Genomic DNA, 24891 nt, shown 5'->3' with positions numbered 1-24891 from the left:
ATCCAGGTAAACCACATCTACTGGTTCTCCCCTATCCATTCTCAAAAAATTCAATAAGATTAGTCAAACATAAGATTTATGTTCCCTGCCAACTTTCTCTCATAATCTCTTTTGCCTTTCGCTATTCTTATTTATTTTACAGTTTGGTTTATAGAAATATTTGCATTGTGATGGTACACAAAACCACAAATTTTATGACATAAATTCTGATTCTAATCAGCTCATGAACGAATGGTAGGGCAGTTGGCTGAATAGCCTATTTCTGCTCCTATGCCATAGTTTTATGGCCTTATGGTAATCCTGAGACCACACTAATAATCCGGACAGTTCAAATCCATATCGATGGCTGGGGATTGCAATTAATTAAATAATCTATAACCAAGAGTTGGCATCAATAATAGTAATTGTGGAACTTGTAGATCGTCATAAAAATCTATTTAGTTCCTTAGACTCATTTGGGAAAGAAACGTGCTATCCTGATCGATAAGAACTCCCAAAATGTTCCAAAAGATCTCCATGCTTTTTTCAGGGACGAGAAATAAATACTTATTGCTGAGTGATATCCATATTCCATGAACTCTTTTTTTTAAAATCAAGCAGAATTTCATACTTGAAAAGCCTTGGATTTGACAAATTTCAAGCAAAATTCAAATACACCATCAGATTAGAACTCACTTATCAGCAACAGGCTTCGCAATGTTCTCAAAAATTTCCTCTTGCTTTACACCTTGATCAAAGATTTGCTGGAATCTGCAAAAGAAGAAATTATTTAAACTCAATGACCTTTGACATAGACATCATGGGCCAAAGGGCCTGTTCCTGTCCTGTGTTCAATGTGAGATTTTGCTGACATTGGCCCACAGGAAGAAATTGTCATTTGGCACCTCGTAATGAGGAGAGTCACTTCAGAGGGAGCCGAGTCGGAGGTCGCCTCACTCAAAGCCTAGAGGTGTGTGTGCACACAGGCGAGCACACACTTGGCCATCTCTTAATAACCTTGCTTCACTTGGACATACCCGAGATTGCTCCTTCTGCCTATTGCAACCTAAATCCTACCACATGGAGCAACATTTTCTCATTTCTCCTGAGAACGAACCCCAGCTCCACTCCAAGTGGCGAGTTGTGGGTGAGTTTGGAGAGACCATTGTAAGGTGCGTGCCAGTAAAGGTTAATAGTGGTGCACACTTAAGAAGGACTATTATGAATTGTTCAATACAGCTGTAACCAATTGGGTTGCCATTCCTGCTGGTTAGCGAGGGATGCAATCTTTTCATATTATCTACTCGAATTGTGGGTTGTAGCGAGTATTGAATGTATATTTGTCTCTGATGCGTATAAATTGTGCATGATCACCTTGTGTGTGTGTGAGTGCACCACTTCTTCAACCTGCCAAACTAGTTCTCCACATCAGAGATCTCTCCATTCCTCTAGTTCAAGGTCAAATGTATTATCGATTGACTGTTTCTGCAGACTGTGGTTCACACACGATACACAGCATATAATGATCACATCTATACACAAAGATATTATTTAAAATAAATATGCAAATATTTTGGAATGATTTATTCAGTTACAGGATACCCACAGTCAATCTCACAGCATGCAGGGAGAAGCAGTTTCCCAGCCTGACAGTCCTGATTTTTATGATCAATTCTTGATGGTAGTGGGGCAAAGATACTAGGTGGTGGATGAAAAAGGTCCCCTATAATTCTTTGAGCCCCATTTAAGCAACACTCCTGGGAAATGTCAACAAAGGAAAGGGAGAGCTTCTGATGTTTGCCAGCTACCGTACCACACAACGCTGAGCCTGACAAAACACTCTCAGTTGTGCTCCTGTAAAATGTAGTCAAGATGTCAAACAATATTCGTCAAGCTCACACTGGCAGTGGCCAAACAATGTATAGCAATTACTTGGAAAACTGATTTGCATCTAGGTATAGGCCGTTGGTTTGCAGAAATACATAGTGCTATTCCCCTTGAGAAGATCACCTATAACCTAAGAAATAAGTATGAGATGTTCTTAAAAATATGGCAGTCATATCGACAAAATGGAGGTGGACATTTTTAATTGTGCCCCATCTTGCATATGAGACCTATGTTAATGTACCTTGGAGATCTAGGTAAATCATGAAAATGGATAAATGATGGATCCCCGACGATCACTTTATCTCTCTTTTTTTTCTTTCCTTTTCTTTTCTTCCTTCTTTTTACTCCATTTCTTTGGAATTTTATTTCTTTATTAACATTTGTGGGAGGGTGGGGGATTATATGTCCTCCTGAAGTCCACAATCATCCCCTTTGTCTTGTCCACATTAAGACCCGGGTTGTTCTTGCGCCATTTTACAAGCTGCCCAACCACCTTTCTGTACGCTAACTCATCCTTGTTGTCAATGGGGGCAACTCCTATTGTTTGATCCACAAACTTGATCATTCCATTTGAAGTGAATCTTGCAATGCAGTTGTGGGTCAGTAGTGTGAACAGTGGTGGGCTGAACACAGAGCCCTGAGGTGCACCACTGCTCAGCGTGAAGGGACTTGAGATTTTGTTGCTAACCTGGACTCACTCAGGTCTCTTAGTCAAGAAATCCAGAATCCAGTTGCAGAGAGGGGAGTTGAGTCTGAGCGAGGACAGTTTATCCCCCAGCCTTAGAGGTATGATCATGTTGAACACTCCTAATGTTCAGCTAACTTGGTTTAGATGCACAAGGTCTTCCAGGATAGCCTGAAGCTCTCAGGAATCCAGCAGATCTGCAGCTGCCCCTTAAACGAAGTAGTCAAAAATCTTCACCATGGAGATCGGCACAGATAAACTTTTTAAAAAGGATTAAAATTTAATAAAACAACATTTTAATTTATGTTTACTTTCTTCATTGCAGTTCAACAATGCTCTTTAAAATCAATGAGTTCATTAATTCACACCATTTCTAAGCTTCCATCGAAAAGTCAAAAGACGGGATGTTTTGCTAATAATTGTATAATATTTAATTGATTCTCAATTCCTCAGCAAATGAAGCAACCCATGGCAATATTCAGGCAAGGGATGATAAATGGCAAATAACAGTCGCACTACAAAAGTGGTAGGTAATGAGTGACAAAAGTGAATCTAACCAACCGTCCTTGACATTCTATCGTATTACCATGGCTGAGTACCCACCATCTATCGCTGGGGTTTATCTTTCAAATGAACCAGCCTCATACATCATACATGGCTAAAAGAGCAAGTTGAAGGCAAATCTGGCAGTCTCAGGATTCCCTCTACCATCAACATAGACATTTTCAACCTCTCATTGCAGCAGTCAGAGGTTCCCACCTGCTTCAAAAGGGCATAAATCATCCTGTGTCCAAGAAAAGCAGTGGGCACTGCTTCAACAACTATTACCCAGTTGCTTTAACTTCTACTGTGATGAAATGCTGTGAGAGGCTGGTCATGGCCAGGATTAACACGTAAACAAGCCAAGATCTGGACCCGCTCCAACTTTCCCATCATCATAATCGCTCCACAGCAGATGCAACATCGCTGGCTCTCCACTCAGATCTGGATCACCTCGAAAACAGCAAATCTTACATCCAGCTATTCTTCATCGACTACAGCTCAGCTTTCAACACCATTATTCCCTCAGTGCTGGTCAAGAAGCTGCAAACTCGAGGCCTCTGCAGCCCCCCCCCCACCCCACCCTGCAACTGGATTCTTGATTTCCCCATAGGAAGATCAGTCGGCATGAATTGGAAACAGCATCTTCTCCTCACGGATTATCAACACAGGCACACCTCAAGGATACGTACTTAGCCTTAGCCCACTGCTCTACTCATTATACACCCATGATTGTGTGGTCAAAAACAATTCCAATGCTATCTACAAATTTGCCGATGACACCACAAACGGCAATAAGGAAGTGTAGAGGAGGGAGATAGATCAGCCTGTTGAGTGGTGTCATGCCAACAACCTCGCGCTCAACATTAGCAAAACCAAGGAGATGGATGTGGACTTCAGGAAGAAGCAAGGCAAACAAGACCCAGTCCTCATCGAGGGCTCAGTAGTGGAGAGGGTCAAGAACTTCAAATCCCTGGGTGTCAATATCTCCAAGGATCTGTCCTGGAGCCTCCACGTTGATATAATCACAGAGAAGGCTCGCCAGCGGCTATACTTTATGAGGTGTTTTAGGAGACTCAGTATGTCACCGAAGACTCTTGAAAACTTCTACAGATGTACTGTGGAGAGAATTCTAGCTGGTTACATCCCTGCCTGGTATGGAAGCGCCAACTCTCAGGACAAGAAAAACTTGGCCAGCAAAATCACAGGCACTAGACCTCTCCATCAAGGATATCTGCAAGAGGTGGTGTCTTAAAAAAAAGCAGCCTCTATCCCCCCTCCCCCACCACCCCACCACCCAGGCCATGCCTCTTCACTCTGCTACCATGGGGAAAATGGTACAGGAGCCTAAAGCCGAACACTCAGTAGCACAAGGACAGCTTCTTCCCCACTGCCATCAGATTCCTGAATAATCGATGAACAAAAGACGCTGCCTTACTTTTCGTACATTTTTTTTTAAATGTGTTGTAAGATGGCTTATATGAATGTTTGCACTACGATTACTGCCGCAAAACACTGAATTTTGTGACTTCTTTATGACAATAAATCCAGATTCTGACCATTGAACCACAGTGGCTACAGTATGCACTATTTATACAGTTACAACAGTTACTCATTCTCACTACTCCGACAGCGCCTGATAAACCCATGACCTTCACCACCAAAAAGAACAAGGGCAGCAGACTCTTGTTGGTTCCCCTTCAATTCACATAATATTTTGATTTATTAATTAGTGTTACTTCATCTCAATCGGTCCAAGCCCTGGAACTCCCTGCCCATCAGCACTGTGGGACTAACCATGAAAAGGGAACTCACCACACCTTCTTGGGAACATTTAGAGAAGGGCAAGAAAGGCTTACCTTTGCAATAATGGCCAGCAAAAGACTCAAGTGTCAGTTCATCTGTGTAATTGGGAGTGTAAATCCTGGAGAATCTGCTCAATTTATGTCAACACCCTACTCTCAGGAACCAATCTGTGAACCTTTCTACACTGCTTCCAATGCAAATGCATCATTTCTTAAATGTGACTCCAGCACTCCAGGCACAGTTTCAATGGCATCAAAATTTCCTTACCTGAATACTCTATACTCTTTGTAATTAAGGTAAATATGTTATCAGCCTTCCTATTTACTTGCTGTCCTTGGCTGCAAAACTATAAATATCGACACTCCCAAAATTGCTGTCAGTTTCATGATGTAATTACAGGCACACCAATATCTTCAATATGGTGACGTCCAATATATGGGACAATTACCATATATTTTGGCATATAAGACGACCAGAACCTGTCGGGTCTCAATTTTGGTGGTTTTATCACATATTGGGCAGATAAGTGGAGCCCCTCCCCAAATTTCTGCAAGGAAGGTACTGGAGACTGGTATCTGGGTCTCCCAGAAACAACCCAAATTTTGTTACAACCCCCCCCCCCCCCCCCCCCACACCTCACAATCGCCAAGTAATAAAGCTGTAAATTAAGCAAGCAAGTGAAAAAAGCATTAAAAAAACTTTGCTTCTGGCCAGGAAGATCCCAAACAGTGGTGGATCCAAGTTTTCAGCATCGACAGTAGCCAGAGACAGCGATTCCATTCTCAACATCAGGTGCAGTGCCATCTGCATCGAAGAAGTCACCTCGCTACCCACAGGAGACCTTGGCCTTCCAGGCAGGAGTGGTGACAGCCTACTGGGCAAGAGTGGTGACTTCGGGCTGGTGAAATTGTGCTCCTGACTGGAGTGGGGATATTGGCTTACCAGGCAGGAGCGGAGAACACGGGTTCTACAATTGTAGAAAGTCTGGGTGGATTATGGTGCGCCCAGTGGAAGGGAGGTGTCAGGGAGCAGTTGTGCTAGCAGCAGGGAGGTGCTTCCGGGTCATCTTATATGCTGAATCTGCGTCAAGTGTTTTTTTAAATTTGAATCTAAGGTGTCAAAAGTATATCTGGCTTTTGTCGATCAACCTTTCCCCCCCCCCCCCACCACCATTTTTGATTGATTATAAGGGTATCAAGACTTGACTTGTACGCCAAAATATACGGTACTTAAAAACACTTCCATTACTGTTCTATCAGAAAGCCATTTACTTTTTTTGGGTAAACTCACAGGTGTGACAAAACTCTGCTTTTTGCACCATTTTCATTGTAAATTAAAGGTTTACTATGGCAATCAATTGATAAAACATCTTCCAAGGTTTTTGAGTAAGAAAACATTGGTACCCAATTCTTTGAGGAAAACAAAGGTACAGTTTTCAGTAGGACATTCCAATGCATTCAGCCACAGTCTATAAACATGAAGCTAAACCGGTGATGCTTTTGACTCATGGAATGGACATAGTTTTATTTCCAGTTTATGAGGAAACAATATGACAGAGAAGTAATAAATAATACATGGTACTCACTTGAATTTATAACTTTCTTGTTTGTTATTTATAAATCCATCAGCTGCATCATGTGGCACAACAAACTCCAATATTGAGCCACCATTATCTTCATCCAGTGAGTAAAGCTACAATAGATAGAATCTAGGAATAATTTCAGATCCAGCAGGTATATCATACAAAAGAAAAGGAACTTAGTTCATGCTTTCTGATGTCAGCTCAGGGTAGCACAGTTAGTGCAATCCTATTACGGCACCAGCGGACCTGGGTTAGAATCTGGCGCTGTCTGTAAGGAGCAAGTTCTCCCCGTGTCTTAGTATTTTTCCTTGGGGGAATGCAGTTACCACCCACTCTTCAAAAATATACGGGCATGGTAAGTTAATTGGTGTATTTGGGAAGCACAGGTTCATGGACCGGATGGACCTGTACCGCGCTCTCCCTCAATGTATTTAAAATGAAGAAGCTGGTCATTGACTTCAGGAAAATGGGAAAAGGAGAAGAGGAGGAGAAAGTTCCTGTGATATCAATGGTGCTGAACGGGAGATAGTGAAGAGCAACAAGTTCATTGGAGTAACTGTCACCAAAAACCTGCCCTGATCCAACTATGTTGATACTGCAACCAAATCTGAGCAGATTTGGCAGGACTCTACACTTATAATTTTCAAATTGATGGGCCTTGATTTAGCATCTCATCCAAAATAAATCACTTTCAACAATTTGTTTAAATATTCCATTTATTCCATATACCCTCATACTCCATTATTATTTCACACTACTTCAGATTCCGATTTACTGTATGACATCACATACAACCCTGAGATACTTTTTCCTGGGGGTAAGGCAGAATTACCACTTACTGGCAGTGCAAAAATAAACTGCTTTAACGTACAAATGTAAACAAACTGAATGCGCAATAGAGAAAAAAATCATTCAATAAAGTGCAAAAGTAAGATTTCTTAAATACAGTTTGTGGTTGAGGAGTCCGAGTGTGGAAGGGTGGCAGCTGTTCCTTGTGACAATTTTGCCTCTTTCCTGATGGTAGCAGTGAGAACACAGTGAGTACTCATGCACACGATTCCTCTAATGCTCGGGATAGACAAGGATTACAAGGGACTGGTGGGGAGGGATTGTAAGGCTTATGGTATACACAAGGCTGGAAGGAGATTGCCGGTGTGGCAGGTTTATGGTATTCTTAATATATGTTTTATATATATGATATTTTAGTAAAGTTACTGTTGGATCAGGAAAAGACACACAGGTAACAATTTGAGTTAGCAGATTCCGAGGCACCTACTTCCAGAGCTGTAACAGCTTGTTTATTGTTCAATTGAAACACTGAAACAATGCAATGTTTAATGTTCAAACAACTGGGCATCTGTCATATGACTCATGCTTTGGGGAAGTTGAAACTAAGAAAAAGTATTTCTCAAGAAAGTCATGTGATTTGAGACACTTGAAAAACAGCCTTTAGTATCATCAACAGGAGTCATCTTCACAGAACTAAAGTGACTTTGGAGGAAGATGGTCACTTATGCTGCTTCTCTTGGTCAGGAGAGAGCAGTGATGCTGAGGCCATTGTAATGGTCACTTTTGACTGACCCATATTTGGGTAAAGAAAGCAAGATCATGCTTGCATTTAGATCGTGATCATTTTAATGGTCATTTTGTTTAACCCTTGCCTAGGTTTGTGGAAGCATCGCAAAGTCACAAGTCCCGTAACATCTACGCAAGAAAAGGGGGAATTGAGATGAATCATTCGCATGAAAAAACATTTCTATGAAAGCAACTCAACAAGAATTTGTAAGATTTGAGAAGACTGATGACTCAGTATCTCTCCTACTACATAATTACTTCTGAATAGCAATTTAAATATTTTGAATTTCACCACGATTTCTAAGATTGAACTTTGAAATTGATTTTTCAGAACTCTACCTAAGCCGCTGTGGTTTGAGTGATCCACACACATACATAGATACATTTGTGCATAGTTAGGATAAGTTTTAAAGTTAAGTAGGATATTATTTTATTTAATAGTTATGAATAAAAATTATTGTTTTGAAGATACCATTGTCTTGGGGAATTTCTATTGCTGCTGGTCTCTGACGTAACACCAGGAAAGCACATGTGCGTTTGGTAAATATTGCTGGGCTGACTATGAGTTGGTGAGGGAATTGCGGCGCTGATAGAGTAGGGTGTTATTGCAGGCTTGTCAGAGTTTAGGAGGAGGTATATGGCAGCCTATAGGGAGTATTGTAGGTCTGACAGTGAAATGGATTATCCAGCACCTATAGTAATCAACAGATGCCAATTAAGTGAATTTTCCAGTAGCTTGAGGTTGCCTGTTAGGCAATAGGCAAACAATTGAAAAGGCACATCAATTTTAAACTTCCATATTTTTTACCTATTTATTTTCTGCAATTTTTTTGCCAGTTGCCTGAGGATGCCAGTTGCTTGAATTCCTGATGATGAATGCCTTACTATAATTGCAAAGTTGCTGGTGTTTAGGAGGGGTATTGTAGCATGTGGGGATGTCATACAGAACTGATATAGAGTGGTGGGGATTTTACAGCTGAGTGCATGGAGGAAAAATTGCACAAATGATCACACAGAATCCTTACTAATGTTATTGCAGATTGACAGTATGTGCATTGGAGTTATTACAGAATAACATTGTATCAGAGTTATTGTATTATGGGGGATTTTCCACAGCTGGCAGTAGTGGGGAGAGCATTGCAGGGCTGAGAATATGGACAGGGAAGTGTGGGCGGGTGTATTGTATGACCAAATAGGTGGAGGTACTGTAGAGTGTATTACAGGTCAAGTTCAAGTTTATTGTTACATTATCTCTGGATAAGTGAGAAAAGATTGTTACGTGAGCACTCCAACAAGTCAACTCTGTAAGAGTTGTATTTCAAGCCTGAATGTCTGAGGTGGGGTAGGGGTGTATTGCAGGGTTGCCATTATGTTCAGGTGTATTGGGAGGAAATCAGTGCTTTTGGGATTATTGCAAGATGACCGTGTTGGGGTGTTTTACAAGGCTGACAGTGTGTGGCGTAGAAGCAGGGGTGACAGTACATGGGGGGAACATGGTGAGGCTCATAGCCTATAATGGGGAGCAGTAGTTCAGGACAGGACTCTGAATGGACTGATTATGGTTGGAGAGATATATTGCATGCTAACAGTGTGGTGGTATACCAGGCTGACAGTTCCTGGGGGTTATTACAGAACTCAGTGCTTCAGGGGGTTTACATACCAGACTGTGTGTGGGGACCTTACATGGCTGACGGTGATGGAGGGGAATGCAGGTTATTGATTGGCTGGCAGTGGTTTGGGGAATTGAAAGTTGACTGTGGCTGTGATAAAACAGAAATGACATTGCTGGGGGGGGGGGGGGGGCGGGGTGGTACTGAAGATCTGAAAGTGATTGGGGTTGAAGGTATGGCATGGTGGCAGTGATTCAAGGGTTATTGTGTGTGACAGAATGCAGGGATGACAACACTTGAGGGGCAAGGAAGTAATGCAGGCTACACAGATGTTGGTGGTAAGTTGTATGGCTGACCATATGGTGATTTTTTGCAAGGCTGATAATGTGTCTCAGAGTTACAGGGCACACAGTTGCTTGGGTGTAGTCTAGGCCAACAATGGTGGGTGGTGGAGGAATAATGCATGCTCTCAGTGCTTGGCCAGATATTGCAGAGTTGCCATTAATTGGAGTACATAAGACTGACAGTGCTTGGGATGTATCGGGAGGACGCACAGGCTGAGAGTATTGGTGCGATAAAAGTATTTGGGATTGTACTGCAGAGCTGACTGCTGGGGGGTAAAGCAGGGCTTACTGTGGTCCACGTGTATCGTCTTGGCTTTGATTGGGGGATATTGTGGGGCTGATCATTGTGGGGCATCCTGGACATGGCGTGGGGGGAGGTGGGGGGATGTGGGGGGGGGGGGGATGGGGGATGGGGGGGAGGGGATGTGGGGGGGAGGGGATGGGGGGGAGGGGATGGGGGGGGGGGGATGGGGGGGAGGGGATGTGGGGGGGGGGGGGCTAGACGGAAGGTGGGAGCTATTGCTCAACCTAAAGTGAGGGGATGGGGTCAGGGTCATCTCGGGGGGGGGGGGGGTGTAGAGAAGGAGGGTTATTGCGGACGGTGCGTGAGCTGGAAGGTGGGCGACGGGATCCCAGCGCCCGGTCCCCGAGACCCCATCTCCCAGTCCCCGGTCATGGCCTGGGCCCCCGGGACCCCATCGGCCCGGTCCCCGGGAGGCAGGCAAGGCCCCCGCCGCTCCCTGCGCCCACACTCACCGCCACCGGCCGCCTGGTGGGCCGCAGCCGCCCGAAGATCCGGATCGCCTGCTTCACCATGTCCCACGCGCCCGCGTGGTCGCCACAGCAACGGGTAAACCTCCCGCACCCTGCGGTCCTCCTCTCTGCGATTGGTCAGCTGGCCTGAGCGACTTGAGTATTCTATCCTTTGATTGGCCGCCGCTAGAGGACCCGCCTGATTAGGCCGACGTTGATTGGTATTTTGCTATTTCACAATTAACCACTTTTTAATGACATAATTTTATCTCAAACAATGAGAAACTTGAAAATAAAAAAGACGTGGAGGAACTGAGCAGGTAAAAATGTATTCAGTGGGATCATTAGGGTTGGTGTCACCCTGTGGTGTCATGGGTTGGTGTCACCCTGTGGTGTCATGGGGTGGTGTTAGGGTTGGTGTCACCCTGTGGTGTCATGGGGTGGTGTTAGGGTTGGTGTCACCCTGTGGTGTCATGGGTTGGTGTCACCCTGTGGTGTCATGGGTTGGTGTTAGGGTTGGTGTCACCCTGTGGTGTCATGGGGTGGTGTTAGGGTTGGTGTCACCCTGTGGTGTCATGGGGTGGTGTTAGGGTTGGTGTCACCCTGTGGTGTCATGGGGTGGTGTTAGGGTTGGTGTCACCCTGTGGTGTCATGGGGTGGTGTTAGGGTTGGTGTCACCCTGTGGTGTCATGGGTTGGTGTCACCCTGTGGTGTCATGGGTTGGTGTTAGGGTTGGTGTCACCCTGTGGTGTCATGGGGTGGTGTTAGGGTTGGTGTCACCCTGTGGTGTCATGGGGTGGTGTTAGGGTTGGTGTCACCCTGTGGTGTCATGGGGTGGTGTTAGGGTTGGTGTCACCCTGTGGTGTCATGGGGTGGTGTTAGGGTTGGTGTCACCCTGTGGTGTCATGGGGTGGTGTTAGGGTTGGTGTCACCCTGTGGTGTCATGGGTTGGTGTCACCCTGTGGTGTCATGGGTTGGTGTCACCCTGTGGTGTCATGGGGTGGTGTTAGGGTTGGTGTCACCCTGTGGTGTCATGGGGTGGTGTTAGGGTTGGTGTCACCCTGTGGTGTCATGGGTTGGTGTCACCCTGTGGTGTCATGGGTTGGTGTCACCCTGTGGTGTCATGGGGTGGTGTTAGGGTTGGTGTCACCCTGTGGTGTCATGGGTTGGTGTCACCCTGTGGTGTCATGGGTTGGTGTCACCCTGTGGTGTCATGGGTTGGTGTCACCCTGTGGTGTCATGGGTTGGTGTTAGGGTTGGTGTCACCCTGTGGTGTCATGGGTTGGTGTCACCCTGTGGTGTCATGGGTTGGTGTTAGGGTTGGTGTCACCCTGTGGTGTCATGGGGTGGTGTTAGGGTTGGTGTCACCCTGTGGTGTCATGGGGTGGTGTTAGGGTTGGTGTCACCCTGTGGTGTCATGGGGTGGTGTTAGGGTTGGTGTCACCCTGTGGTGTCATGGGTTGGTGTCACCCTGTGGTGTCATGGGTTGGTGTCACCCTGTGGTGTCATGGGGTGGTGTTAGGGTTGGTGTCACCCTGTGGTGTCATGGGTTGGTGTCACCCTGTGGTGTCATGGGTTGGTGTCACCCTGTGGTGTCATGGGTTGGTGTTAGGGTTGGTGTCACCCTGTGGTGTCATGGGTTGGTGTCACCCTGTGGTGTCATGGGTTGGTGTCACCCTGTGGTGTCATGGGTTGGTGTTAGGGTTGGTGTCACCCTGTGGTGTCATGGGTTGGTGTTAGGGTTGGTGTCATGGTGTGACACTAATGGTGCCTTCCCCACTCCACCCCATGGCTCTTCTCCCGTACCAGACCATACAGCATCCTTGGTAATGATGTTTGTACCTTATGAGTCATTAATCATAATTCCAGTATATTGCTCAATGTAATGGCAATAGCAGTGAGATAAATAACTAGCAAAATCGGTTACAACATTATTCGTAACAGAGCGGGGCCTTTTCTGATTTTTCTCCTTCTTTTCCTTTAATTACTACTTCATTCTCCAAAAAAAATCCATTGATATCGGTTCACAAATACGATTTCCCTCAATACTGTAGCTGAAGCACCAGATAATTTGACAAAAGGCAGTGTGTATATAATTAAAAAATACACCAACCGCAATGAAAACAACACCGCGTTCTTGTAGCGCCTGTAGTCAAAGCGTCATTGTAATTGAGTAATAATGATAGGTCTGACAGGAGCAAATGAGAAGGTTCAAAAAATAAATTGGCATCGAATTTTAGCCTTGTAGGTCCATTGATGTGTGTACGCTGGGCCCACAGAAAAAAAAAATGTTTTTTGTTGTTATAACTAACTGCAGGGATATTTTTATTTAAAAATAAATAAATTTCTGCTGAAACACTGCACAAAAATTTTATAGACAGTCATCTTGGTGTCACTCCCTCTGTTGGTGTCACCCGGTGCAGTCCGCACCCTCCTCGTGGATATATTACCAATATTTTGGGCCTGAGTCCTTATCACTGCTGGTGCCCTGGGCTCCTAGTATTCTCCGAACATTATATGTAGGTTTCTTAATCAGTGAGTCAGATAAATGTATTGCAATGTAGAAGACAGGGGAGATGGAGTCTGCCTTGGACCTGTTGTGACAGGATGGGACTTTGAAGTACTTTGAGACTGGCTGGAAAGCTGGAATTAGCCTTGACCAGCCTCTGGAAGAGCTTTATGACAATGTACAGTAGTCATTATGGCCAGTTGTTATGATTTCCTTTAGCACCGTGTTGTTAGTGGCCTTCTTGGTCGAATGGTGCAGGATCAACAACAACCTTACACTCAATGTCAACAAAACCAAGGAGCTGATTGTTGACTTCAGGAAAGGAAAACCAGAGGTGTATGATTCAGTGACCATTGGAAGGATCAGAGGTAGAGAGGGTGAGCAAATTTAAGTTGTTGAAAGTCACTATCTTAGAAGATCTTTTCTGGACTCAATGCACTCATGGCATTCTGAAGGAAGCACATCAGCATCTCGACTTCCTCAGGAGTTGATGGAGGTTTGGTATGGCATCAAAAACCCTGGCAAGTTTTCACAGATATGTGGTGAAAAGTGTGCTGACCAGCTGCATCACAGTCTAATTTGGGAACACCAATACCCCTGAGTGTAAAGCCTTGTAAGGGGTCATGGACAAAGCCCATAACATCTCAGGCAAAACCATCGAGAACATCTATGGAAAACACTGCTGTTGGAGAGCAGCAGCAATTATCAAGGATTCACACCTCCCAGCACAAAGTCTGTTCTCACTGCTATCATCACGAAAGAGGTATAGGTGCCACATGAGTTGCACCACCAGGTTCAGAAACAGCTTCTACTCTGGCACCATGAGATTCCTCAACAAACTCAATCAGGGATTCATTTAAGGACTCTTACTTTTGCACTTTATTGTTTGCTTTTTCTCTCTGTATTGCACAGCCAATTGTTTGGAGTTCTTTATGTGTACATTGTATAGAGTTTTTTTTCCCAATAAGTGGTATTTCTGCCTTGACCACATGAAAAAGTATCTAGGGGTTGTATATGCTGCCATGTATGTACTCTGACAATAAATTGAAGTCCTCAAATCAAATGGCAACTTCTGCTTTAGCAGGGAGAAGTTAAAGATGCCCAGGAATGCTCCCATCTTATCTGCACACTTCTTGCGACTCATCTAAGGTCTCCATCAGGACCAGCTACTTTCATGGGTTTACTTTCAATAAGGTTGATCTGTGGCAGTGATTGTGGGTACAGGTGCACATGAAGAGGTTGTGGAAAGCACCACTGGATCACTGGCCTCTAGTTCAAAACAAGCATAGAATGCATTGAACTGGTCAGGGAGGGATGTGTTACAGTTTGCATTTCAGCCTCCCCTTTGCTTTAAAGCCTCTGATGGCATGCTTGCCCTTCCACGTGAGGTTCGTCTGAGACTCCTGTTTGGTTTGGTATTGCCTCCTGGCATATCTAATGGCTATAAGAAGTCGTATCCTGGATTTCTTGTACAGGGACACCTGACTTGAACACTCAGTCCTGGATTTTATTCGTCAGTGGACACAGTTCAGCCATGACTTTCGAATGGGGAACACATGGATCGTCCTATTTGGGATGCAATCAAGTTTATTGTCAGCTGATTACACAAGTACAATCCGACAAAACAACGTTCTCTGGTCCTCGGTGTAAAAAACAGATGTATCACACATACAAACAAACAATCCATAAGCAGGACAAGTATTCATCTATGCAAATAAATAAATAAATATTGTTTCATCCAAATGAGAGTATCAGATGGTTAGTGTGAGCAGTACCTTTGGTTGTTCAACATTCTCACTGCCCGTGGGAAGAAGCTATTCTTCAGCCTGGTGGTGCTGGCTCTGTTACTCCTGTATCTGTTCCCCGACGGGAGCAGCTGAAAGCTGCAAAATGCACAGTGGAAGGGGTCCTCAATGATCCTGCATGCCCTCTTCAGACAATGATTCTGGTAGATCACATCAATGGGTGGGGGGGGAGACTCCAGTGATCCTCTCTGCCACTCTTATGGTTCTGTGAATTGACCTCTGATTCATTTCTCTGCAACAACTGTACCACACTGTGATGCAGCCGGCCAGGACACTCTCGATAGAACTCCTGTAGAAAGTTGACAACGGTGGCCGGTAGACTTCCCTGCTTCAGTCTTCTCAGGAAGTCCAGTAACTGCTGTACCTTCCTGACAAGTGAGAACATGTTGAATGTCCACGACAGACATGGGGAGAACTTATAAGCTCCTTATAGACAGCGCATGATTTGAACCCTAGTCCCAATAGCTAGCGATATTTTGAATGGTGGTAGGAAACTTGAGCTACCGGGGAAAACTCACACAGACATGGGGAGAACTTATAAACTCCTTATAGACAGCGCATGATTTGAACCCTAGACCCAATAGCTAGTGATGTTTTGAATGGTGGTAGGAAACTTGAGCTACCGGGGAAAACTCACACAGACATGGGGAGAACTTATAAACTCCTTATAGACAGCGCATGATTTGAATAGCTAGCGATTGGCCAGTGGTAGGGTGAGTGGTCAGCTGGAGATTCCAGGACCCATAAGGTTCAAGTGGGGGTTGGGGGGTGTCTGTTGAAAGTCAGTGGTGGTTGGGGAGGCCTCCAATGGAGCAAGGACCCAGATGTCATAGCTGTAAGTGGTCAGCTCGATTCTCCACCCGAGGATCTTATCATTCTTGATTTTACCCCTTTGCTTATTATTAAACATGAATGCGACCACCCGCTGATCTGGGAGGAGGGTGAACCATTTCCCATTGAGATAGTGCCTCCATTGGTGTACTCCCTCCACAATGGACTGGGCCTCCTTCTTGATGGAGAAGTGGCAAATTTCAGGGCCTTGGAGGGTGTGTGATAAAAAGGTGTCGGGTCTGCATGTTCTCCACTTGGAATGGTCTGGCTTGTCTATGGCATGCATGGTTGCCAATAGTGTCATCTTTGATACTGTTGAATACAGCTTGGGCTTCTGCTGGCAGAGAAAATGTCATAGTTTTGGCCAATGGGTGAATCTTGTCCGCATTGTAAGGGATCCATTGAGCGTAGTATGAGAAGAACATGAGGCACCTCTTCAGTGCTTTGAGGATATGTGGGAGGGGTAGCTCCATCAGCAGATGCACGCGGTCGGGGTCAGGGCCAATGATGCCATTCTCGACCATGCAGCCATGCTGTCTAGAACACACACTTGTCCGCATTATAGGTAAGGTTCATGCATTTTACTGCTCAGAGGTACTTACAGAAGTTCACATCATGATCCTGCAAGTTGTGGCTGCAAATAGTTACATTATCTCGGTATGGGAAAGTAGCCTGTAGATTGTAGTGGTCCACCATGCGGTCCATCTCCTGCTGGAAGTTGGAGACCCCAATTGTGACGCTGAAAGAGACCCGGAGGAAGTGGTAGAGGCGGCCATCCACCTTGAATGCTGTATACTGGGTGGAATGGGAGTTGGTGAAATGCTGACTTCAGATCAATTGTGGAGAGCACCTGATATTGTACAATCTGGTTGACCATATTGGATATGTGGGGAAGGGGGTGGGGGGTAAGCATTGAGCTGCACATACCGGTTGATGGTCTGGCTGTAGTCTATGATCATCCTATTCTTTTCCACATTCTTCACCACGACCACTTAAGCCTCCAAGGGCTATTACTGGCCTTGATGATGCCCTCGCCCCATAAGCGCTGAACCTCCTCCTTAATGAATGCCCAGTCAGCCGTACAGTTCCATCTACTCCTCGTAGCCAGCGGCTTGTAATTGGGGTGAGATTGGCGAGCAGCAGAGTGAGGAGTCGACTTTAAACTGTTTGTCGCAGACATTGAGGGGAGGGAGGGGACCATCGAATTGCATAGTGACTTTCTGAAGTTGGCACTGGAAATCCAGCCCCAGTAGCAAGGGGGCATAACGGCAGTCTGAAGCATTTGTACACTATGCCTTCAACAGTCTGGGTCAATATGCAGGACCCATGGATGCCTGCTGTGTATGATTTGCATGCAAGTGATATCCTGTGTTTGGCAGGCTGTACTTTCAGGAACAGTCATTTAGTGGTATCGGGATGGATAAAGCTTTCTGTACTCCCGCTATCAAATAAACAGTTGATAATGCGCCCATTACCTGAATGTCCATTTTGGATCTGACGAATTTGTGCGGCACTTCCTAGTTCAGGGTGATGGAGGCCAGTATGGATTCATTGTCCGAGTCTGATGGGTGCTCACAGGCCTGGGATGGCTGCTCTCAGCCCCAAGATGACCGGCCTCGATCCCTCATGATATTATATGCCTGGGAAGATAGTGTTTGGCATGCAGTCCAAAGTGGCGGCCTGCATAATTCGCACATGGCGACACTGATGTGCAGGGAAGATGGCGCCGATTGCTCTGCCAGAGTGGCAACTGTCCACATATGGCGCTGCTAGACTTCGTGGAAGGTTTGGAGTGGCAAACTTTGGCATAATGCCCCTTTTTCCTGCACCTGGAGCACACTGCATCTTTGGCCAAGTGACGTTTCCCTAGGTGCTGACCCTGTCCGTAGAAGTAGGAATTGGAGAGATCATATGCAACAGTGGCCAAGGTCAGATCACTAGAGTAGTGGGATAGTGTAGTGGACCAGTCACTCATGGGGCAGGATGATGCCCTGTCGCACGATAAAGGCTTCTGCGACGACCAAGCAGCCGGGTAATCATCTGAGTTCTGGAGGCCCCCCTCCAGTATCTCTGTAAGTTCAACCACCCTTTTCAGATTGAGTACTTTTTGTTCAAATCGTCATTGCCATATATACCCAGAGCGAATACCAGCCACATGATGTGGTCCTCTGAGTTCTGGGCAGCCGACACGGCCTTACAGTTGCACGTTCTGCACAGGTTCTGGCAGGATGGCAAGTACTCAGTGTTCGACTCACCAGGCCGCTGTTTTCTTGCGGCCAGAAGGTACCTGGCATAGCTGTTATTAATCTTCCTATGATACTGGGCCTTGAGGATATCCATAGCTACTTGATATCAGCAGGCGTCGCTGATCATTGAGAATACTTGGGGCCCAACATGCGAGAGGAGTAGTCTCTGTTGGTTAGCGTCCATGGCGATGGCCACTACCAGGAAGTTTACAAAGCAGCATAGCCAAAGCTGAAGCGTGTTCAGGACATCCAGTGAGTGAGGGTCGATGTTGAGCTTCTCAGGTTTCAGGTGCTGTTCTATGCTTCTTTGAAAGTTTTAGTTAATAAAATTGATGTACCATCAATAATCATAAAAAGCTAGAGTTGTGTAACTATCAGGCCTTTATTAACTAAGGAGAGGAACAAACATCATCCTCATTAACTGATCGAAGCAAAGAGAAAGGGGGAGCATGCAAGAGGTTAGGGTTAGGATCAGTCTCAGGAGGTGTGTCCAGCCAGCAGCAACCAATCATGGCACAACCGTGGTTTACCATATATGTATAAAAAGTGCTGTAATTTCTACTTGCTTTCACCAAAATGTAAACAAATAACTTGGAATAAATTCTGGAATGTGCACTTTCATTATATGTGAATTGTTTGATGACAAATTTAAAACTGTGGAGCACAGGGGTAAATAAAGAAAAAAGGTGTATTTGTCCCAAACATTGCGGAGGGATCTGTATGTGTTTGAATGGTTTTTTTTTACACTGAGGACCGAAGAACCCCACTTCATCCAGTTGTATTTTACAATTCTATAAAAATAATAATAAACTTTAACTTGATTTTGTTTAGAAAAACTTTCAAGTAAAATTTTAAAACATAATTCAGAAGGCACATGCATGAAAACTGAGACACTCAGAATGATTCCCACCCTCGTAGAAAGGGTGGTGTAGATGTGATGGGAATTTTGAATTGGAAGATCTGAATAATCAGAGGACATTGTGGGTTTGGGTAGGGTCACAGAATAATGACAAAGTTTTAAAGCATCTTTGACCATCCTGGTTATAATTAAATCAACATGAACTGACTGACTCATTCAGAAATTCTAAATTGAAAAGCCACACAGCAAATTCCAGTGCCAAAAATAGCGGCCTTGTCATTTCCGTATTCCTTGCACTATTGGGTAATGACTTGTATTTCTATTGGCTTTGGCTTTGATTCAACGCATGATATAACCTGAGATATTTCATTGAAGCATGGCATAAATATGGCTCAAATAATGAAAGAACGTTTTCAAGGATTTATGTTCTTATTGAAATAAGTTCTTCATGTGTCAGGACACTAAAAATTGCTCATTAACAATTACACAATTGTCATAACTCCCGAAACTTGCCTTTTCACCTATTCTGTGTCCATAAATTATTCTGTACTTCATACTCCTGTTTACCCGGTGACTGGCGTACAATGTAAGGATTCCTGTCAATTGACTAGGTACATTTTGCACTCCATTCCTGTTATGGGTTACTAGTACGCAACAGTTATAATAGGATTTATTTAAGAGATAAACTTGATCCAACAATGTAATTACCAAAATGTGGTGATGTAGAAATGCTGATTTGTAATAGATATTAAAATTATTATTTCAGCCATGCACACGTTACAGCAGAAAGGGACTCTCAAACATGGGATACATAGGTCCACAGAGCAATGGGATACGGATTTAAATATTAACATTGACAAACAAAATTGGTCAGAGTTGGGTCAAGATAGTATGACAAACACTATAAATCAATGGTTCTCAACCTTTTACTTTCCACTCACATACCACCTTAAGTAATCCCTATGCCATAGGTGCTCTGTGATCAGTAAAGGATTACTTAAGGTGGCATATGAGTGGGAAGGGAAGGTTGAGAATCATTGCTCTAGACCCAATTATTACTGAAATATTTTGCTTGAGAAAAATTGTCATTGGTCCATTTCCTTTGAAGTTATGAAACCGTGGACATAATGAGTCAATTAGTTATGATTAAAACAGTGGTTTTCACATTTTTTCTTTCCACTCACATCCCACCTTAAGCTATCCCTTACTAATCACAGAGCATCTATGGCATAGGGAATACTTAAGTGGTATGTGAGTGGAAAGAAAAAGGTTGAGCATCAAGGTTATAAATGTTAGATACAGATTAGTTCAATATAATTTTTTACATCAATTATATCTTGTGCCCTAGATTTATCAGACTACTGTATGGTGGAACACTGTTAATTCTGTTTGTATGTGTATGGCTGGCCTACCCTTACTGATTGTACCTGTGGGTCCTTCCCCTCGATTCTCTAAATAAAGGCAGCAATGCCATAACCAATCCCCCAGAACAAGCTCAGGTCTCCAGTCAGCAACATGGGATGTAGCTTCTGTTTATGGTGTTACAGAGTTCTGTGTTGTGTATTGGCCTATGTGTTGTCTGGTTTTGTGTTGGAAAGTGACAGTTTGCCTTTAAGAGCCAAGGTGAAGGAGGACTGCTGAGAGAGTGAGAGACAGACTGGGCATGTGCAGAAAATGATCTGAAAATTTCTGGACTTGGACGATAAACTACCACTGGGGGTGCTGTGGAGTGGAAGAAGGCCGAGAGCATGAGTCATGGTCTGGAAAACAGTTTAGAATGGTGGGATTTCAAACAGGGATGAACATTCTGAAGGCAGCCAGAAGGATCCGGACCAAGCCAGTGGTTCCTCTCTCTGCAAGCAACACAGGAAGACAACTTCAAATTTTGTGCTCTCTCTCAAAGATCTTTTGGCTTCAGTTTACCAAACAAACTGAATTTTGTTTATGATCTTTGCTTCGGTTGAGATTAAAGTTTTGTGAGTCTTGTGTGTTTTGTGTCTTAAGTTTTTCTGTGGGCTGGTTGGAAATATAACTTAGACTTTAATTACATATATTATATTCAGGCTGGGGAATTTATTAGTTTTACACTGTTAGATTTGCATAGTAACCAGTGGGCATTGTTATAAAAGGGGGGTTTTTTAATTAAAATTTGAAGGTGAATTTTTTGTTAATAAAGTAATTGATCATCTTTACCCATGTATGATATGCCTTCTTTGTGGTTGCTGGTTTGATCTTGTAACAATGGTAATAAAAGCTGATCAGTCAGTAACTTCTACTCTTTGGAGTTATTGATAGCACATCAGAGTGTTTTAGGTATGACCAGGAGATGGTTTTTTTTTATATTCTACTTGGTCTTGCCCTAAAGTAAAAACCATTTGGATAAACTTGAAACCGTTTTTAGAACAGGTTACAATGTTATTTGTATTAGGCAATATTGAAGGGATAAGACCAAAATTGAAATTATCTATATATCAAAACAAATTTGTAAAGATTGCTTTGGCAATAGCAAGAAAATATATAGCAGTAACATGGAAATCAGATGCCCATCTTGGTATAGAGCATCGGAATGCAGAAATGCGTAGCTGCATTCCTCTTGAGAAGATCATTTATAATCTGAGAAATAAATATGATGTATTTTTGAATATTTGGCACCCTCTTTACAAATTGTGGGAATAAATTTAGAGATGTTTTCCCTAAACTTTGAAACCTTGTTAACCTCCTTGAAGACACAGATGATCAGAGCCATGTGGTGAGGGGTATCCTCTGGCAACCAGGTTTCTATCCTTTTTCTATGCTTTTTTCTTATTTATTTTCCTCTTTTCTTTCTTGGGGTTTTGTTAAGGAGGGGAGGGGGTTGGGGATTTAAACCATCATGCATAATGGACTCAATATTAATATTTGATTGTTGTATTTTGTACCTGACTGTGATTACATGTATAGCCATATAACCATTTACGGAGTGAAAACAGGCCATGTTGGCCTTTCAAGTCCGCACCGGTTCACTGATTTTGTGCGCCCTCTTCAGGCAATGGTCCCGGTTTGTATGACTCGGTCTTGCACTCGTTGTGAAACACCTTGGAGGTGCAGTTTGTTACCGGTTTGTTTGACTCGATCTTGCACTCGTGAAGTATGGATAAAATTTTTATATAAAATTTTAAAACAAACAGTTATAATGTGGTGAAACATGAAAGATTTCAGATACTGTGATTGCAGTAAAAACACGCAGAAATGCTGGAAGAACTCTTGTTGTGCCCACAGAAGGTAAAAATATATTGCTGACATTTCGTGGCTGAGCCCCTCAAAGAATTAGCAAAAAACAAAACAGGCATGCCGAAAATAAAGACCGTGCTGGCTGAGGAAAGAGTCCAGACCATCAAAAAGGGTTCATTCAATCTGATAAGAGGAGAGGTTTGGTATTTATTTTATAGCTGAGTCAAAGGAGAGAGAGAGAGAGAAGTGAGAAAGGGCAATGGGGGGAAGAAGGGGATGAGGTTTAACAAGAGCCGGAGAAGTGGATGCTAATGCCATCCGGTTGGAGGCATCTGATGCAGATCATGATTCCTGCTCCCAGATATAAAACATATTGTAAATAGGTGAATGAATTGACTCATTGTGCATTTATGAGAAATGGGAGCTGCTGGCATTTCTTGCCCATCTATAATTGCTGTTAAAAATATGTCAATGAGCTAACCTCGTGAAAGTGCTTCAGCAGTACTGTTGGGTCGTGATGTCTAGGATCTCCTTACCTTATCAGGAACAGTCCATATTGTTGCGTCATGATATCTAGGATCTCCTTACCTTATCAGGAACAGTCCATATTGTTGGGTCTTGATGTCTAGGATCTCCTTACCTTATCAGGAACAGTCCATATTGTTGCGTCTTGATGTCTAGGATCTCCTTACCTTATCAGGAACAGTCAATATTGTTGGGTCTTGATGTCTAGGATCTCCTTACCTTATCATGAACAGTCCATATTGTTGGGTCTTGATGTCTAGGATATCCTTACCTTATCAGGAACAGTCCATATTGTTGCGTCTTGATGTCTAGGATCTCCTTACCTTATCAGGAACAGTCCATATTGTTGGGTCTTGATGTCTAGGATCTCCTTAACTTATCAGGAACAGTCCATATTGTTGGGTCATGACGTCTAGGATCTCCTTACCTTATCAGGAACAGTCCATATTGTTGGGTCATGATGTCTAGGATCTCCTTACCTTATCAGGAACAGTCCATATTGTTGGGTCATGATGTCTAGGATATCCTTACCTTATCAGGAACAGTCCATATTGTTGGGTCATGATGTATAGGATCTCCTTACCTTATCAGGAACAGTTCATATTGTTGGGTCTTGATGTCTTGGATCTCCTTACCTTATCAGGAACAGTCCGTATTGTTGCGTCATGATGTCTAGGATCTCCTTACCTTATCAGGAACAGTCCATATTGTTGGGTCTTGATATCTAGGATCTCCTTACCTTATCAGGAACAGTCCATATTGTTGGGTCATAATGTCTAGGATCTCCTTACCTTATCAGGAACAGTCCATATTGTTGGGTCATGATATCTAGGATCTCCTTACCTTATCAGGAACAGTCCATATTGTTGGGTCTTGATGTCTAGGATCTCCTTACCTTATCAGGAACAGTCCATATTGTTGCGTCTTTATGTCTAGGATCTCCTTACCTTATCAGGAACAGTCAATATTGTTGGGTCTTGATGTCTAGGATCTCCTTACCTTATCATGAACAGTCCATATTGTTGGGTCTTGATGTCTAGGATCTCCTTACCTTATCAGGAACAGTCCATATTGTTGCGTCTTGATGTCTAGGATCTCCTTACCTTATCAGGAACAGTCCATATTGTTGGGTCTTGATGTCTAGGATCTCCTTAACTTATCAGGAACAGTCCATATTGTTGGGTCATGACGTATAGGATCTCCTTACCTTATCAGGAACAGTCCATATTGTTGGGTCTTGATGTCTAGGATCTCCTTACCTTATCAGGAACTGTCAATATTGTTGCGTCTTGATGTCTAGGATCTCCTTACCTTATCAGGAACAGTCCATATTGTTGGGTCTTGATGTCTATGATCTCCTTACCTTATCAGGAACAGTCCATATTGTTGGGTCATGATGTCTAGGATCTCCTTACCTTAACAGGAACAGTCCATATTGTTGGGTCATGATGTCTAGGATCTCCTTACCTTATCAGAAACAGTCCATATTGTTGTGTCATGATGTCTAGGATCTCTTTACCTTATCAGGAACAGTCCATATTGTTGCATCATGATGTCTAGGATCTCCTTACCTTATCAGGAACAGTCCATATTGTTGGGTCATAATGTCTAGAATCTCCTTACCTTATCAGGAACAGTTCATATTGTTGGGTCTTGATGTCTTGGATCTCCTTACCTTATCATGAACAGTCCGTATTGTTGCGTCATGAAGTCTAGGATCTCCTTACCTTATCAGGAACAGTCCATATTGTTGGGTCATAATGTCTAGGATCTCCTTACCTTATCAGGAACAGTCCATATTGTTGGGTCTTGATGTCTAGGATCTCCTTACCTTATCAGGAACAGTCCATATTGTTGGGTCATAATGTCTAGGATCTCCTTACCTTATCAGGAACAGTCCATATTGTTGCGTCATGATGTCTAGGATCTCCTTACCTTATCAGGAACAGTCCATATTGTTGGGTCTTGATGTCTAGGATCTCCTTACCTTATCAGGAACAGTCCATATTGTTGGGTCATGATGTCTAGGATCTCCTTACCTTATCAGGAACAGTCCATATTGTTGGGTCATGATGTCTAGGATCTCCTTACCTTATCAGGAACAGTCCATATTGTTGGGTCATGATGTCTAGGATCCCCTTACCT

At 43.6% G+C, this 24891-nt stretch overlaps 1 protein-coding gene and 2 long non-coding RNA genes across 8 annotated transcripts in view; 1 reads left to right on the top strand and 2 right to left on the bottom strand.

The window, feature by feature from the left end:
* kif6 (kinesin family member 6) overlaps positions 1–11136 on the bottom strand; it is a 645381-nt gene extending 634245 nt beyond the window's left edge. For 2 of the 6 annotated variants that reach the window (XM_069887753.1, XM_069887754.1), the window contains exons 1-3: positions 10765–11130; positions 6483–6589; positions 676–750 (exon numbers count right to left, since the gene is read on the bottom strand). In XM_069887753.1, coding sequence (XP_069743854.1) covers positions 676–750; positions 6483–6589; positions 10765–10824 — 242 coding nt within the window. In that variant the 5' untranslated portion in view covers positions 10825–11130. Of the gene's footprint in view, positions 1–675; positions 751–6482; positions 6590–10764 lie in introns of all 6 variants that reach the window. The other 4 variants (XM_069887758.1, XM_069887756.1, XM_069887759.1 and 1 more) reach the window with 4 other exon arrangements.
* Positions 10954–24891, top strand: part of LOC138737158 (uncharacterized) — a 69398-nt gene continuing 55460 nt past the window's right edge. The window contains exon 1 of the long non-coding RNA XR_011340786.1: positions 10954–11081. This is a non-coding gene — a long non-coding RNA (uncharacterized lncRNA). The remainder of the gene's footprint in view (positions 11082–24891) is intronic.
* LOC138737156 (uncharacterized) lies at positions 14132–24256 on the bottom strand. Its single transcript, XR_011340785.1, has 2 exons — positions 24214–24256; positions 14132–14836 (listed from the first exon to the last, which is right to left on the bottom strand). It is a non-coding gene; the product is annotated as an uncharacterized lncRNA (long non-coding RNA).

Source organism: Narcine bancroftii, chromosome 6, assembly GCF_036971445.1.
Source record: "Narcine bancroftii isolate sNarBan1 chromosome 6, sNarBan1.hap1, whole genome shotgun sequence".
Taxonomy (NCBI): Eukaryota; Metazoa; Chordata; class Chondrichthyes; order Torpediniformes; family Narcinidae; genus Narcine; species Narcine bancroftii.
This window is presented reverse-complemented; position numbering and strand designations above follow the sequence as displayed.